The sequence below is a fragment of the Psammomys obesus genome, unplaced genomic scaffold (genome assembly GCF_907164565.1).
Source record: "Psammomys obesus unplaced genomic scaffold, mPsaObe1.curated_primary_1811, whole genome shotgun sequence".
Taxonomy (NCBI): domain Eukaryota; kingdom Metazoa; phylum Chordata; class Mammalia; order Rodentia; family Muridae; genus Psammomys; species Psammomys obesus.
Genome location: NW_026586589.1, coordinates 6,612,892 through 6,628,079, shown reverse-complemented (window position 1 = coordinate 6,628,079; position 15,188 = coordinate 6,612,892). Strand labels below are relative to the sequence as shown.

The 15,188-nt window shown below is 48.4% G+C and overlaps 2 protein-coding genes across 6 annotated transcripts in view; one reads left to right on the top strand and one right to left on the bottom strand.

The window, feature by feature from the left end:
- Positions 1-828, top strand: part of Rpn2 (ribophorin II) — a 46,542-nt gene extending 45,714 nt beyond the window's left edge. For all 4 annotated transcript variants that reach the window (XM_055602244.1, XM_055602245.1, XM_055602246.1 and 1 more), the window contains one exon: positions 483-828. In XM_055602244.1, the coding sequence (XP_055458219.1) occupies positions 483-495 (13 nt within the window). In that variant the 3' untranslated portion in view covers positions 496-828. The remainder of the gene's footprint in view (positions 1-482) is intronic.
- A 3,564-nt stretch (positions 829-4,392) lies between these two features.
- Positions 4,393-13,027, bottom strand: Ghrh (growth hormone releasing hormone). Of its 2 annotated transcripts, none has more exons than XM_055602372.1 (5): positions 12,965-13,027; positions 9,433-9,532; positions 9,052-9,159; positions 6,617-6,733; positions 4,393-4,516 (listed from the first exon to the last, which is right to left on the bottom strand). In XM_055602372.1, the coding sequence occupies exons 2-5, from the start codon at positions 9,510-9,512 to the stop codon at positions 4,507-4,509; spliced, it is 315 nt and encodes a 104-aa protein (XP_055458347.1). In that variant the 5' UTR covers positions 9,513-9,532; positions 12,965-13,027; the 3' UTR covers positions 4,393-4,506. The 2 variants fall into 2 exon arrangements, with proteins under 2 accessions (XP_055458347.1, XP_055458348.1); XM_055602373.1 differs by lacking the exon at positions 12,965-13,027 and adding an exon at positions 12,511-12,559.
- Between the last annotated feature and the right edge of the window lie 2,161 nt (positions 13,028-15,188).

Here is a 15,188-nt window from a genome sequence, read left to right as displayed (position 1 = left end):
ACGAACCAAGTAACCTACACACAAAAAGAAAAAGAAAACCAACCAAACAAAAGCAATGGTTTTGTGAGCCAAGTGCCATTTCCATACTTTTTCTGTGTTAGCTGAGGAGCTGAGTCTGTGCTGGCAAGAATGCAGCCAGCTGGCAGCATTAAACTTGTCTCTGTTTTTCTTGCTGAAGTCTTCTCTCTCTTTTTGGCCTGTACTGTGAGGGGTGTGCCTGGAATTACCTCATCCCCATGTTTCACATGCTCCTTCCTTAGTTTATCAGGGTTACTTCGTGATTTTCAAGTCGTCATGGGCTTTGGTTGACTTTTGAAATGAGAGGGACAGATATAAATGGAACCAATAGATTTAGGGCTGTCCCCTTGTAAATAACATCTTCCAGTGGGAGAACAATTTAGTCTCCCTGTTGTCCCACTTAGGAACCATAACCATCAGTTGAAACCGTCATTGATTATGTGTCTGTCTTCATTTTCTTCCAGAACAGCACATTAGTTCCAGAAGAAGGTTGAAGGCCCTGAAAACTGAAATGAATGTTTAACAAGGAGTGGAGACAATTCATAGTGTGAAAAGAGGAATGATGGTAAAACAAAACAGAAAGTGAAAAAAAAAAAAATCTGTTATTTAAAAAGGACAAAGTTGAGATGTGGTTACGCTTTTATTTGTTTTTTACTTTCTGCTTCACATAGCAGGTATGTCTGGGCTCACGTTGTCTGTCCCTTTGTCATGATGCCTGGCAAGATGCTGTGAATACCCCAGATGTTGCATTTGAAAGGTTGAAGTCTGTAATTCATCTGCCTGAATAAAGAGAATGGTGATAGAAATGAAGGTTTGCCTGAGAGTGCATTCCCAGTGTTGATGGAGCCTTGAGTGTGTCATGTGAGGACTTAGCTGGGGCTGGGTTAAAAGTGTCTGGTGTCTCAATTGGTCCATCTTACCCTCCCACCTCTCTGTATAGCCCAGGCTAACTCCTGTTTTAACAGTACTGAGAGTGGCCTAGAAAAGCCTGTGTCCTTTCTGCTCTAGCAGCAAGCACTTCATATGAGCCATCCTTGTTTTTGAAGAGCCTTCTGTGTTCAGCCAAAAGACCTGCTCTAAGTCTTTGAACGTTTGGCCTTGGCATGTAGCAATGTCTAAAAAGAATAAAGCTGACTGCCTCAGTTCGTTCTTTCTGTGACAAAATACCACAAAGTAGGCTGGCAATTTAGTACAGTGGATCACTTATAGGCAGTAAGATAGATAATTTATAAACACTAAAATAGATAGATGGAAGCCTTGGAGAGATGGCTCAGTGGTTAAAAGCACTCACTGCTCTTCTAAAGGACTCGGGTTCAAATCCCAGCACCCATATAGCAGTTCAGAACTCTCTATAATTCTAGTCAGAGGATCTGACACCCCACACAGACATACATGGAGGCAGAACACTAATGTAAATAATAAAAGAAAAACCAAAAAGAAAAAAAAATTTAAAGATGGATGGATAATTTATAAATAATAGATGGATATAGATAGAGGCAGGCAGGCAGGCAGGCAGACAGACAGATCATGGGAACTAGGAACCTGAAGGCACTGACAGATTTGGTGTGTAGTGAGAGAGACTGTTTCTCCTAGATGATATTGGTGCCATCTGAGTGTTCGCAGTATTTGCAGTGACAGAAGGGACAGAATAACAAAAAGCAGCTAGCTTAGTTCCCCTAGCCCTTGTATAGAGGTAATAATCCTTCCACTTGTGTGACTCGCCCACCTCTTATTGCGATGCATTAGGGATATTTTTCAGCATGATTCTGGAGAGACTATAATTCAGACCACAGCACTGACCACTTGAGTAAACACCTGCTATCCCAGCACCCCTGCAGCAAGATGGGAGACGAATAGGATTAGCCTGGAGTCCATAGAGAGGCCCTGCCTCAGCAACACACACTAATATTTAAGAACAAATGCATATGACTATAATTTGGCCCATTGTCTTTAATGCTATTGAAACATGATACATTTCGTGGTGGCATCCATTTGTAATCCACTCAAGAGGCTGAAACAGGAGGAATATGAGACCCAGAGTAGACAGCACTACATCTTAGAATCTTTGATTCAATTTGTGCTGTAGAGGTTGCTTTTCAGCCTTACTGGATTTTGCTATGGTAAGGAAATTGGGGTTTGGTTGGGGAAGGGAAGGAGATCTTAAAACTCCAAAATAGTTCTATCTGCAATTCTGCAAATTGTAGGCCTTATCTCTCCCAGGTACTGCAAAACAGTGCCTAGAAGTATGTTGTTTTATCCATGGTGGTTAATTGAACTAGATGCCAGCATTTAAAAATTGAGTTATTTGGGCTAGAAAGGTGCCTCAGTGGGTGCAAGCATGAGAATGTGAGTTTGATTCCAGTCCCCATGACTTAACGCTGAGTCTTCTTGTAATCTCAACACTGGGGGAGCACAGGCGGATCCTAGAGCTCCTGCCATAGGCAGAGGGTCCCAGGCCAGCAAGAGACTCTCAAAAACAAGGTGGATGGTGCCTGAAGTGGACCCTTCGCCTCCACGTACACATGTTCACACACCCACGCATTATTCTCTGAGAGATTTTATATTTTAAAAGCCTGGATTTTGAGGGAGCTGAGTAGTTAAGAGCACATTTTGCTCCTGCAGAGGCCTCCCGGGTTCAGTGTCTTAACACCACATGGGGCAGCTCACAACCACTTTAACTTCAAACTGGCCAAATGGGCGTGGCTGTTTGGCAAGTGAAATCCTAAGGTCTGCCTATCTCTTCCTCCCCAGTGCTGGGATTGTCAGAGTCAGGCACCACTGTCCCTGGCGTTTGAGTTGGCAATGGGGATCTAAATGGGGTCCTCATGCCTTCACAGCCAGCACTTTATGACTGAATCATCTCCCTAGCCCCTAAGGACTAGTAAATGTTTGTTTGTTGAGACAAGGTCCCACTATGTAGCCCAAGCTGGGCACAGCCCTTGACTATATTTATTTTTACTTAATGATGGTTTTTAAGTCACTTGATGTTCCAGCTCGAAGTTCTGAGGGGCCTGAAGTCTCACAGCCATACAAAAGCAGTGCCCCCCCCCCCAACACACACACCCATCAGTCCCTGGTTTTGCTGTCTCTTGGGTGTGTAGTACCAGTCGCCCTGACCTTGGTAGGCAGCTTGCCAGTAAGTGCCCCCTCCAAAGGGCAGTTGTAGGGAGTCTCTCTGTGAACTCCAAGTTAACACAAACATGAAAGGAACAAGTCCTCTTGATTAGAAAACATCTTTAGTGCAATGAAAATAGTCCCTAGTCTTAAGTAGGGCCCCTCAGGAGAGGGAAGCTCCCAGATCCTCTAGGGGGAGGAGCTAAGTTTTTTAAGCTGGCATTAGTCTCCGCCAATGGAGATAAAGCCCACAGTGGCTGCAATGGTTTTGCCCTCTAACTGCATTCACCTCAAAACCCACAAGTAGCCTCAGTCCTCATCAGTTATTATTTCATTTGAAAAGTGAAAGTTGAGAGAGCCCCGAATTTTTGCTTTCAGGACGGGGCAGGGAAAGAGATGAGCAGGTGGGGCCGGGAGGGAGGCCTGGGGCGTTGTAGGTCTCCCATTCAGCTCCTCCTTTGTCCCAGGCCTTGGCAGGTTCCCCGCCTCCTGCCCTTCTGGGCTAGCCTTCTCCTTTGGAGGAGCTTTTGTTTCCCATTATTCTCATTGTCTCCACCAGCCAAGGAACGGCCTCTTCCAGTGGATTTCCCACGCTTTGCTTTCTTGTCCAGGCTCTCTGGGGAGCAGGTGGTCTTTCATAGGCTGGTGCTGGGAGACAGGAGACCTGGTTGCAGGCTTCCCAGGAGTGAGGTCAAGTGCTCCCTTTTCCTGCTGGCCTTGAACTAGGCTGGCTGGGAAAGAGGTAGGAGTCCCATCCGATTTTAAATGCTGTGGTTATTTTTACACTTGTAATCAGTCATTCCAGACATCCCTTCATTCAGGTTTCACAGTTGTCAATTTTTAAGGCTTAATTTACTTACAATAAAATGGCTCCCCCCCCCTCTTTTTTTTTTTTGAGAAAGCATTATATGTAGCCCAGATTGACCTGGAATTTACTGTGCCAAGGACAGTCACTGTTTTCTGAGACATCTCTCACTGGATCTTGGGACTCACAGACTAGACTAAACTTACTGTTCAGTGAGCCTCAGGGGTTAATCTTTCTTAACTCCACCACACTCTCTGAGGCTATAGGCTGCACTCCCATGCCTAGCTTTTCTGTGGGTACTAGAGACTGAGCAAGAACTTTACCAACTGAGCTCTCTCCCCAGCTCCAGCTGCTCTGTATCACCGTACTTTGTCATGCTGCCTGGGAGAGGTAACCATATAAATCACATTTAAAAAAAGAAGTCAGTAACAATAAAGGACGCGGAACTGCAGATGAGGATGGAGGGTTTTATTCTATTTACAGAGGCAGAAAAAGGTCAGAGGTGAAGTAGAAGTTACTTGTTGTGTTTGGGGGCCAGGGGGCTCAAGCATCCGCTGAAGCCTTCATCCTTAGGAATCCCTGTTGCAGAAAGAAAGAGACACTCAATCCAAATGTTAGGTACCATGATAATTGGGGTTCCAGGCAGGGGCAGAACCTCTGGGTTCCCAGAAGCAGTGGCAGGAAAAAAAATGCTCTTGGGTCTCAGCAATGTAAATCTCATTCTTAGCCCCTGTCTTGCTAATCGGCTGCCACTGAGGCCCTGGACTAGTCACTTCCTCTCTGACCCTTAGACAGGACCAGCTTCTTCCCACACAAACATGTGCCTCACCCTTTCTGTTGGTCACACATTGAATGAGCAACCTCACAGGAACAAGTGGTACTCCTCAGGGCCTCGGTGGAGTAGACTCCGTGAGAATAGAAGCTACCCCTCACCTGAGCCCAGCCTATCCTCAGCCCAGGAATGGCTAACTCAGAATGGCAGCTTCCTGTCAGGGAGGATAGCAGAGGTGGCTGGGTACAGACTGTTTCCTTCTACCGCTACAGTTTTGAGGCAAGGTCTCATACTAGCTGAGGCTGACCTAGAACTTATTAAGTAACCAGGCTACCCCTGAACCGGTTTTTAAATTTTATGTGTATATTTTATGTATGTGATGTTTTATTTGTATGCATGTCTGCAAACCGGAAGGGCGAATTGGATCCCATGGGACTGTGGTTACAAATGCAGGTCCTCTGAAGAGCAGCCAGTGCTCTGAACTGCTGAGCCATCTCTCCAGTCCTGGCCTTGAACTCTTAATCTTCCTGTCTTAACCTCTCAAATACTGGGGTAACCGGGCATGAGCTATCAAGCTCCTCTTCTCTTAGGCCCCTTGTAATGTATGGACCTGTAGATGCTTTCCTTTGGGCTCCAGAGGGAGATTACCTCCTCTCCTGGTGAGAGGCACTGGAGGGAATTCTTCAAAATCAGTCTCAGGGTTCTAGACTTTGAGCCCTTAGAAGGGAACAGAGTTCACCTGTTCCATTTATAAAGGAGGGAATCGTGGGCAGAGAGATCCAGAGCCAGGCCTGGGGCCCAGCCTCTACCCTGCCTCCAGTCTGGTTCTACACACACCCCATCCCACCCTCCATCATCTGCCTGATGGTGCTTGTGGCTCCCTGGACTGAAGCTGGTGAGATCTCCAGCTCTGGGTGTCTACTTAGGTTGGAAGGAAGGTGAGGGCACACACAGCTCTGATGGAACTGTGTTTGCTTCGTAGGCTGCTGTGGAAGCAGAGTCACACCAGAAGTTCGTGTGCTCAGTTTACAGTCAGGCTGTAAAATACAGATGATTCTTTTGAACTGTTGCACCATTCTTTGGAAACTGGGGTCTTACGGGAAGATATCCCAAAGTGGACAATGCGAGCCTGGACTTGGCTAATCTTTCCAACCTGCCTCCTTAGCTTCTCTCTACAGAAGAGGGTCTGTAAAAGTGGAGACCTATTCTTCATACTCTCTTACTCCCAGTGGGAATGTAAGGATCAGTGAGATGGGGAAGGACCGTCATGACCAGCTCTCATGGCAGCGTCTGCCTGCCCTGGGGCAGCAGTGAGCACAGGAAAGCCAGCCTGTCTTAGATAGTGCAGGCTCATGGACTTCACCCGGCATCTGAGGCACACCCTTGTAATCACCCACAGTGCAGTACCTTGGGCACTTGTTAAGGGTCTGAAACCCACACCAGGAGTACTGATAATATTTCAGTCACATCAGTGTGAGTAACCTGACCTCTTGCTCTGGACTGGACACATTGCAGTGGCCAGTGTGCAGTCCCCTCACATTTCCCTCCCTGTCCCTGAGGCCTGGGGGTGGGACCCTGTCCCTTTGCTAGGAAGACTAAGGCCCCACTTGGGAAGAACAGACGGGTCTTTGCTTTTCTTGGAAACCCAGAGGGAAGGAAGTCTCTAAAGTCCTAAGAAAATCTCTTTGGGATCAGTGGTGATAACTATGCCTTTAATCCCAGTACTTGGGCGAGAGGCACGCAGATCTCGGAGTTAGAGGCCAGCTGAGTTCCAGGACAGGCAAGGCTTCCCAGAGAAACCCTGTCTGGAAAACCGCTCTCTTTCTCCCTCTGCCCTCCCCGACTGTGCCCTCCCTTCCCCTCCTACCTTTACCATCTCCCCCTCACCTAAGCTCTCCCCCACTCACCTGTGCTTCTGCCTCAGGGCTACCAAGATGCTATCCAGTGTTATCTGCTTGTCTTCCCACGTGCTGTCTACCTCACGGCTGAGCCTGCTGCCTTGTTTCTCGTTCTTCTCCCTTTGGCTTGGGAAGGAAAAAACAGTAAGGTCTCTGGTAGATAAGATGTCCAGTCAGGGGTGTAGCCCTCCGACTGGGCTGTTTGCTATTCCAGAATCTGATATGGATTCTTAGGAAACACGCTTACATTCAGCGACATCTGGGGAGCTGTAGGCATGGCAGTGAGAAGTACAGCAGGCATATCCATCCCACTGCAAAGCCTTCCCCACAGATTACTAATCCTATAGATAGCATGTTAAACAAGTGTCAGGCAAACTGCTGTGTGGTGGCTGCTGAGACCACAGCTGAGAAGGCCACAGCAAGTACTAATTATGAGAGTATCTTGGACAGGTTCCTTGTGAAGGACAGTCTAGGAAGCAATGACATTTACTAGTCCAGGCTGTCAAAGTCATGAAAGTCAGGCATTTTCCAGATGGAAAGAAACTCGAAAGATATAACGAAGGGCTGGAGAGATGGCTCAGCCTTTAAGAGCTCTTGTAAAGGACACGGGTTTGATTCCCAGTACCCATGTGGTGCTGCCTAGCTGTCCATAAGTCCAGTTTCAAGGGACCTAATGCATCCTTTTGACTTTGGAGGGTGCCTGGCACGCTCATGGTAAGCAGACACACATGTGAGTAAAAACAGTCATATATATAACAGAAATCTAACAATGGAAAAATACAATGATGACTCAATGGAGTCTGTGATCCTTCACTGGGTCATGGATCCGAAAAGAATTATGAAGAATCTGTTATGCTGAGACTCATAGCCAAACTTTAGACAGAGTGAAGGGGGAGATAGGAAGACATGGAGGGGACAGGAGCTCCACAAGGAAAGCAACAGATCAAAAAATTCTGGGCACAGGGGTCTTTTGTGAGGCTGATACTCCAACCAAGGACCATACATGGAGATAACCTAGAACTCCTGCACAGATATAGCCCATGGCAGCTCAGTCTCCAAGTGGATTCCCTAGTAATGGGAACAGGAACTGTCTCTGACATGAACTCAGTAGCTGGCTCTTTCATCACCTCCCCCTGATAGGAGAGCAGCCTTACCAAGCACAGAGGAAAACAGTGCAACCAGTTCTGATGAGACCTGATAGGCTAGGGTCAGAAGGAAGGGGAGGAGGACCTCCCCTATCAGTAGACTTGGGGAAGGGCATGGGAAGAGATGAAGGAGGGAGGGTGAGACTGGGAGAGGCTGAGGGAGGGAGCTACAGGTGGGATACAAAGTGAATAAACTAATTTATAAAAATTTAAATAAAATTTTAATAAGTGGAAAAAAGGAATCTGTTAACTGATGAGGTTTGGATATGCACTGTGACTGATAGTGGCACTGAGAACAAAAGAGGGTGTCCTTTGTTAGGTGTTAGGAGACACAAGTGCCACTGGGTAAAAGGTCATGAGACCTGTGATGTACATGGATCCGGGTGTGTACATGTGTGCTACTGATCTCGGGAAAAATGATAAAATGTTAGAAGCTGTTGACTCTTAAGAGCACTACTGTAGCTTTAGATTTTGTATTATTTATTTTTATGTGTATGGGTGTTTTTATCTACATGTATGTAGAAGCCAGAAGGGGGCGTTGGAGCCCCAGGACCGGAGTCGCAGACAGGTGTCAGCCTCCACGTGGGTACTGGAAATTGAACTCAGTTCCTCTGCAAAAGCAGCATGTGCTAACTCCATCCCCATGACATTTTTGTACATCTGAAGGTTTTCCAAAAAAAAAACAAAAACAAAAACCCTACAAACTGGGGCTGTTTGGATCTTTGTTCGGCCACTCTGGGTGCGTCCTTTAAAGGCGACATGTGGGTCTGTCCAATGGGGTAATGACAGGTGCTCTCAAAGATCTGAGAGGAGGCCATAGTGGCTGCCCTGGCACAGGCTTCCTGTGTCCACAGCGTAGTCCTCATGCATGCACATGTCCCCATGCCTAGTCTTTGTTTCTTTCTAGCCTGCAGTCCTGATCAAAGAGGAACATGACCATCAGCATTGTCACTGCTGGAGCCAAGGACAGGGAGAGGCACACAGTAGGTCTAAGTGGTGCTTTTCCTGTGCAAAAGCCAGAAAGGATACATGGCAGTGGTTCTCAGCCTATGGGTTGTGACCCCTTCGGGATCACGTGTCAAATATTTACAATTCATAACAGTAGTGAAATTACAATTAGGAGATAGCAACTAAATAATTGTATGCTTGGGGGTCACCAGAGCATGAGGAAGTCACAGCATTATGAAGGTTGGGAAGCACTGGCACACACCGAGTCAGGGAAGACCCCACCTCCCGCATGGGGCTTTCCCAACTCTGATGCAGAGGCCACTGGGAAGAAGCCCGCAGAATGCTGCTTACCTCTGCTGCTGCTGGTTTATGATGTCCTGGAGCATTTTGCGGACATACATCTGGGTCAGAACTCTCCTGTAGTTGTTGGTGAAGACGGCGTCTATGTGGCGCCGCATCCTGTGTAAAGGGGTCAGAGGTTAGGATGTGGCCAGGCAAGAGCACAGAGTTACACTATATCTCAGGAAGGCCTCCCTTCATTGTCCGTGCTCGCCTCACTCCCAGAGAGACTTAAAGCCTGGCTGCTTGGCCTCTGGGGCTCCATTTCTGGTCACTGCCTGAGATAATCAGTGCATACTGTGAAGAAACAGCTGGTGGCTCCAATTAGCAATCTCTGTATCCTCTCTGCCATGGCAGGGAGGTCTCAGAAGTTCAGGAATCCTTGCTGCTTACCTGAAGGGAAGCGAGGGAGTCAGTGAGCACTGGGAGGCGCTGGTGAGGGTGAGGATCACCAAGAACATCCAGAGTGGCATCCTTTACGTCTGCGTGGGACCTGCAGAAAGATCAGGACACAATCAAACATAGCCACCATGTCCCCTGGCTACCACTGCATGACAAGCCCTGGTCTGCATCCTTTGGCTGCAGGGCTTTGAAAGTCAGACACACCTGGATTCAAGTTCTGCACTGTCAGCCCTCAGCTCCGACTTCCCTACCTGGAATGAAGCCACACTGACCACCTCATTGGGCTGAGCAGAAAAAGCAGTTCACAGTGAAACTTCCTCTCCTGGAAAGTGAGGGGAACAGCCTCCCTCAAGGACAGACAAGGGAGGAGAGCATCTGCCCCTGCTTGGCTGACAGCAGTGGGCAGAGGGCTTGCCATGTTCACAGATAAACCTGACCTCAAATCCTGGTTCTCACTACCCGTGCTTACCCTAGCTGAGCCTCAGTTTCCCCAGCCAGAAGATGATGATAATAACCATTATTATCAGGTCAGGTGAGAAGAAACATCCAAGTTAATAGCTTGGCACATAAGAACTCTTAAGAAACTTTTACCATGGTCACCTAATACTTCATTCAGAGGGTAGATTCACCACTGTTTCATTTTGTGTGGAGTTAGGACAAAAGGAGAACCTTCTCATTTCAGAAGATTACATCTTTGAGATAGCACCTTGAAATGTAGCTGAGGCTTGCCTGGAACTCACTATGTAGCCAGGATGATGTCTAACTCATAATCCTGCTTCAGCTTCCCGGGAGCTGGGATTACAGACATGTGCCACCACACCTGGAAGAACTGTTACATTCACAGAGGATTAGCCCTGGGAAGGGGAGCATCAAGTGTGAGTGTGCCAGAATCTTCACAGACTTCATAATTACCTTTAATTTCGGCCTGTTAACAACATGCTCTGCGATTAGCTGATGTGCTGCCTTGGCTCAAGAGGATGCACCTGTCAGCTCTGGCCTGCCCTGGTGTAGAGCCTCTGGGTCTTCACAGGGTGTCTGCTCTGGAGGAGCTGACTGGTCCCTGAGGCATCACCCTTCCATTCCCATGATTACTATCTCTCCCTGGTCCCACTGAGGGCTGACTCCTGCAGGCAGGACCAGCACTAACTCAGTCCACCATGTTTTCCTAGGTTCACTCTTCTCAGGCCCCTTCTGTAGATTTTGGCCTCCTCTGGTCAGGGGTGCCTTGGGTCCTGGGAACTGTTCGTTGTGACCTCAGCCCCCTTACCCCACCCCAGGCCTCATTTTCTTCTGACTTAGGTGTTGTTTCTTGGGCCAGGCATCTGCACTCTATGTCTTCCTCCTGAACCACACCAGGCCACTCCTTTCCCAGCTGGGCCTCTCCAGAAGTGGGGTTTTCAAACAGGGAGCTCTTTGGACATAAGGAGGTTCCCTTGACACAAGCACTGCACTTCCTGCCTCTCCACACGCACTGACTTCTCACCTCCTTCCTAACTCCAGGCCCCTGGTCTCTTTACTCCCATGATCAAAAACCCTCTAGCATGAAACCCAGGCCCTACTCTTGGCCTAAGCTCTCTGCCTCCTCCTCCCCTCCTGCACTGCTCCCTAGAGTTCAAAAGGAGCTCCCAGTCTCTACCCAAGTTCCCACTGCCATCCCATGGCCTGTCTTGCCTACCTATCCTCCTCACACCCACATCAGAGCAGGCACCTTCAGCCTCATTTCACAGCCGAGCCCAGGGCCCAAGGAGAAAAAAGAACATTTTTCACATGGTCCTCCATCAAAATAACTTCAGAATGGGCCCTTACTTCCCAGGCCAGCAGACTTCCTCCTGCTTGCAAGGCATTTTCTCAGCTACAATACCCTATTCACAGTTCTCCCTATTCATGGGGCCTTCAGGATTTGTCACCTGCACGTGGGAAAGGGTTCTGGAGGAAAGAAAAAAGCTTTTGCTCTTTATCACGGGGCCTCCCAGAAGTCAAAAAGGGACAAACAGGTACACTTGCTTGATCGGCACTTCCCTCCCCACCCCTGTCCCATGTCAAAGGACTTGAACTTCTCCATCAGAGGGCAGGCTGCAGGAGAACAATTTTGCAAGCCCAATAACACCGCAGACCCCGTCCTCCTTCCTAACAAGACTCAGTTGCTGCACAGTCTGTTCAAGCAAGAAACTCAACACTTGCTCTTGCCCGTTTGCCCCAGGGACGGGTGCAGTCTCTACAACAACCCCAGCTATGCAGGCTTATTGCGCGGGGCTGCCCAACCCCGTGAACACAGATTGGCACGACAACAGGAATCACCCAGACTGCACAAAGACAGAAACGGAGACCGTGAGGTAGCCGCTGACAATGGGCCATGTGACACCGTGGCCCAAGTCCAGCTGCCAGGTCCACGGAGGAGCTCTAGGTCCTGAAGCACCAGCTTTCGGCAGGGCTAATTCTGGGATTAGACACAGATGGGATCTTGAATGTAGGCAGAAAGGAGTGTCAGTCCTCATGGGTTGGCACCATTCGCCAGCCTCCCACCACCAGCACCAGGAGAATTCTACAGACACACATCTGTGGCAAACTGAACAGAACCTGGGTCTCAAATGTCTATTCAAGCAAGGGCGCTTCGAAACCCTCCAGGGGATTTTCTGTTTTTGTTAAGTGTTCTCCTTTGCAGCACAGAACCCCAAAGCACAGAGTCCAATTCTGAAGTCGCTCGACCAAAACCACTTCTAGTGCAAAGAAATCTGAAGCTGAGTGTTTGTTTGTTTGTTTGTTTGTTTGTTTTTGTGATGCCAAAGATGGAATTCAGGGCTTTGCACATTCTAGGCAAAGCTCTAACACTGAACCACACCCCCACACCAAATCTTAAGTTTTCAGTAAGGAAGTACGTGACAAAGAAGGATGTGAGGCAGTTTTTGCTAGACAACAATACTGATGATGATAATAACAAGTATTTCAGGTCTATTCAAGCAAGGAGCAGAGGTCAGACATTGAGTAGTTGAAGCCTCCAAGACCCGACAATTGTGACTGAAAATTAGAGCAAGGAGCATGGCTGCAATTGAGGGAAAAGCAAAATGTTACCAATTTCCAGGCAATTATCCTGAGTTGGCTCTGTGTGGTCGATGAGCCGTATTGATCTCTAGCAGCAACTGGACTGCTCTTGGATGCACAGCTGAGTCCTGTCATTGGTGTGAGAACCCAGCCAGCTCACGCCTCAACCCAGAAGCCTGCCCCACACCCTGGAAGGCTCCCAAGACCAATCTAACTCTCACCAACTCCTGCAACACTTCTGCCTGCCACTTCTCCACGTGTCCAAGTACATCTTCACTGCAGCCCCCACAGGGCACCAGCCACCAAATGCACATTGCAGAGTCTCTATGGAAGGCCACTGCACTCAGAGTGGACACGCATGTCCTCCGCAGCCCACGGACACAGAGGCTGGCCACGGGCCGTTTGACTTGGCTTCTGTTAGTGGACGAGATGTCTGTTTTTCTTGCTCCCATCCAGCCCCACCTCCAGGATCACCCCCTCTCACCTCCGATGTGACAGGTGTCCCTCTCCAAAGCACTGCTCAGGTCCCACTGACCTCAGGCTGGGCATCCGCTCCAGCCACCGCCACGCACTCACATTTATACCTTCATTTGCCTAAGCGTCGCCAGCGTCAGAGAGTCAATTACGCAAAAGTCAGCCTGTGCACCGTTTTTAGCACCACATAGACCTAACTGTAATGGGGAAAATTGCCTTTATGCCCCCATAAATTAATACCCAGAGTGAACCCTCCCTTTGTCTTTGTGGGGGTGAACAGCGTATAATATTGAATGATTTTTCTGAGAAAAATAGTGAATAATACTGAGATTCTAGTAATTATATTTACAACAATGTCATGGTTTTGTTCATTCTCCCAAAAATCTGTGCCTTTTCAAGGTCATACAATTCTGGTCTGTCCACACATAACTTTATTTCATTGTGGAGTAGACAATATTACCAATAAGTGGTTTTGTTTTTTTTTTTCCCTTTAGTGAGGAAAATTGTTCACTGTCTCCCTTGTCATCCAATTATCAGAATTCCCCTGTGTTTGTTTTACACCAGCTGCTGCTGTCAACAAGCAGATTTTGACAGCCGAGCCCTGGAGCAACCTGTCGTGTATCAAGACAGCCCAACATGGAAGTTGCCTCAGAGAAGAGGGAAGGAGAGGAAAGAAATGGAGACCTTGGTAGACCTGTGATGTTTCCAGAACTCTCTAGCCTGTAGCTAAGCATTTCTCAAAAAAAAAGCGTAAAAATGTTTGAGGGAGAGGCCCTGGCTTCCCGTGCGGCTCTGTGGACCAGTAGAGAGAGATCCCCACAAAGATCGGATACCTGCCTCCTCTCCCATCCTGTCAATCACAAGTCCGTGACCCTCACAAGCTCCTTCTGCCCTCTAGGCCTCAGTTTGTAGACCTGGGAATAACAGCTTTCAAACTTTTTAAAAGTTTATTTTCTTTGGAGAAGAAAATGTCTATAAACAGAGCTTAGAAAACTGACTCTTAAAAGGGCCTAGTTGAGTACTGGGGTGTAACCTGCCGTGCCAGCTCTTTTTGTTGTTGTTTGTTTGTTTGTTTTGTTTTTCAAGACAAGATTTCTCTATGTAGCCCTGGCTGTCCTGGAACTACCTGTAGACCAGGCTGGCCTCGAACTCACAAAGATCTGCCTACCTCTGCCTCCCGAGTGCTGGGATTAAAAGCGTGTGCCACCACTGCCTGGCTCAGCGCCAACTTCTTAGGAGCCTGAGGCAAAATTGCTTGAGTTCAGGAGTTGCTCCATGTACATTCCCTCCAGTGCGAGAAAGCACTGTCTGGCCAGTTCTTAAGGGAGCATTTATTTCCTTCTCTTACAAATTTCTATTAAACATCTAATTAGGTCCCCCAGAGCTCATGGAACTCTTTGGATTAGCTGTCCTGAGGGCCAGGGTCTCATCTCTGCCAACAGGGGCCTCTGTCCTCTGCACTGCACTTGGGCCTTGAGAAGTAGGGCAACCTGTGAGAAGCAGGAGCTTCGATTCCAAAAACACAGGATAGTGCTCAAGAACTGGGGGAAGGAAAAGTCACCTTAAACAGGAGGCACTTCGTCAGACAGGCTAGAGAAGGAGCCTAAAACAGACACATAGGCCAGGGTAGGCCTGGATTTAGATGGAACAGCCCTCTGCCCCATATGTGTATCTGGGAAAGGCACCCGATCCCTCTGCATCCCACTTATTGCATTTTCATGGGAGGGATCACACACCAGCCTCCCCAGTGAGGAAGTGAAGCAGGTACAGTTTACGTCCAGTCCTGAGCCCAGAGAGCCGGGCAGCATGGCTAGGGGAGCTGGGAGCCATCTTGTTGACAAGCTTTATTTGTCCCTTAGCCCACTAGGAAGATGGAGCGAGAATGCCAGGAAGAGTCCAGAGAATGAAAGTCCAGCCACCGCCTCCGATTCCCACCGCTCCACTCTGGCTGGCCTCGCTCAGCGCTGGCTCTTTCCCAAGTCTCGCTTTTAACCCAAGCCTTAATTAGTGATCTTGGCTGTATCTAGGGTCCCCGGGCTTGAGCTGAAGAAAAAGAAAGCACCCCAGAGAGAGGCAGATTCTAAAAGGCTGGGGCAGTGTGGCTAGGCTGAGAAGGAGACAGGGCACATTTGTGTTGCAAATTTCCAGTGTGAAAGCCAGCCATTCAAAGAGGTGGCTGCTGAAGGCTGGGCATGGGAGATGGGGAGCGGGAGTCCGTCCACAAAGGGGCCTAT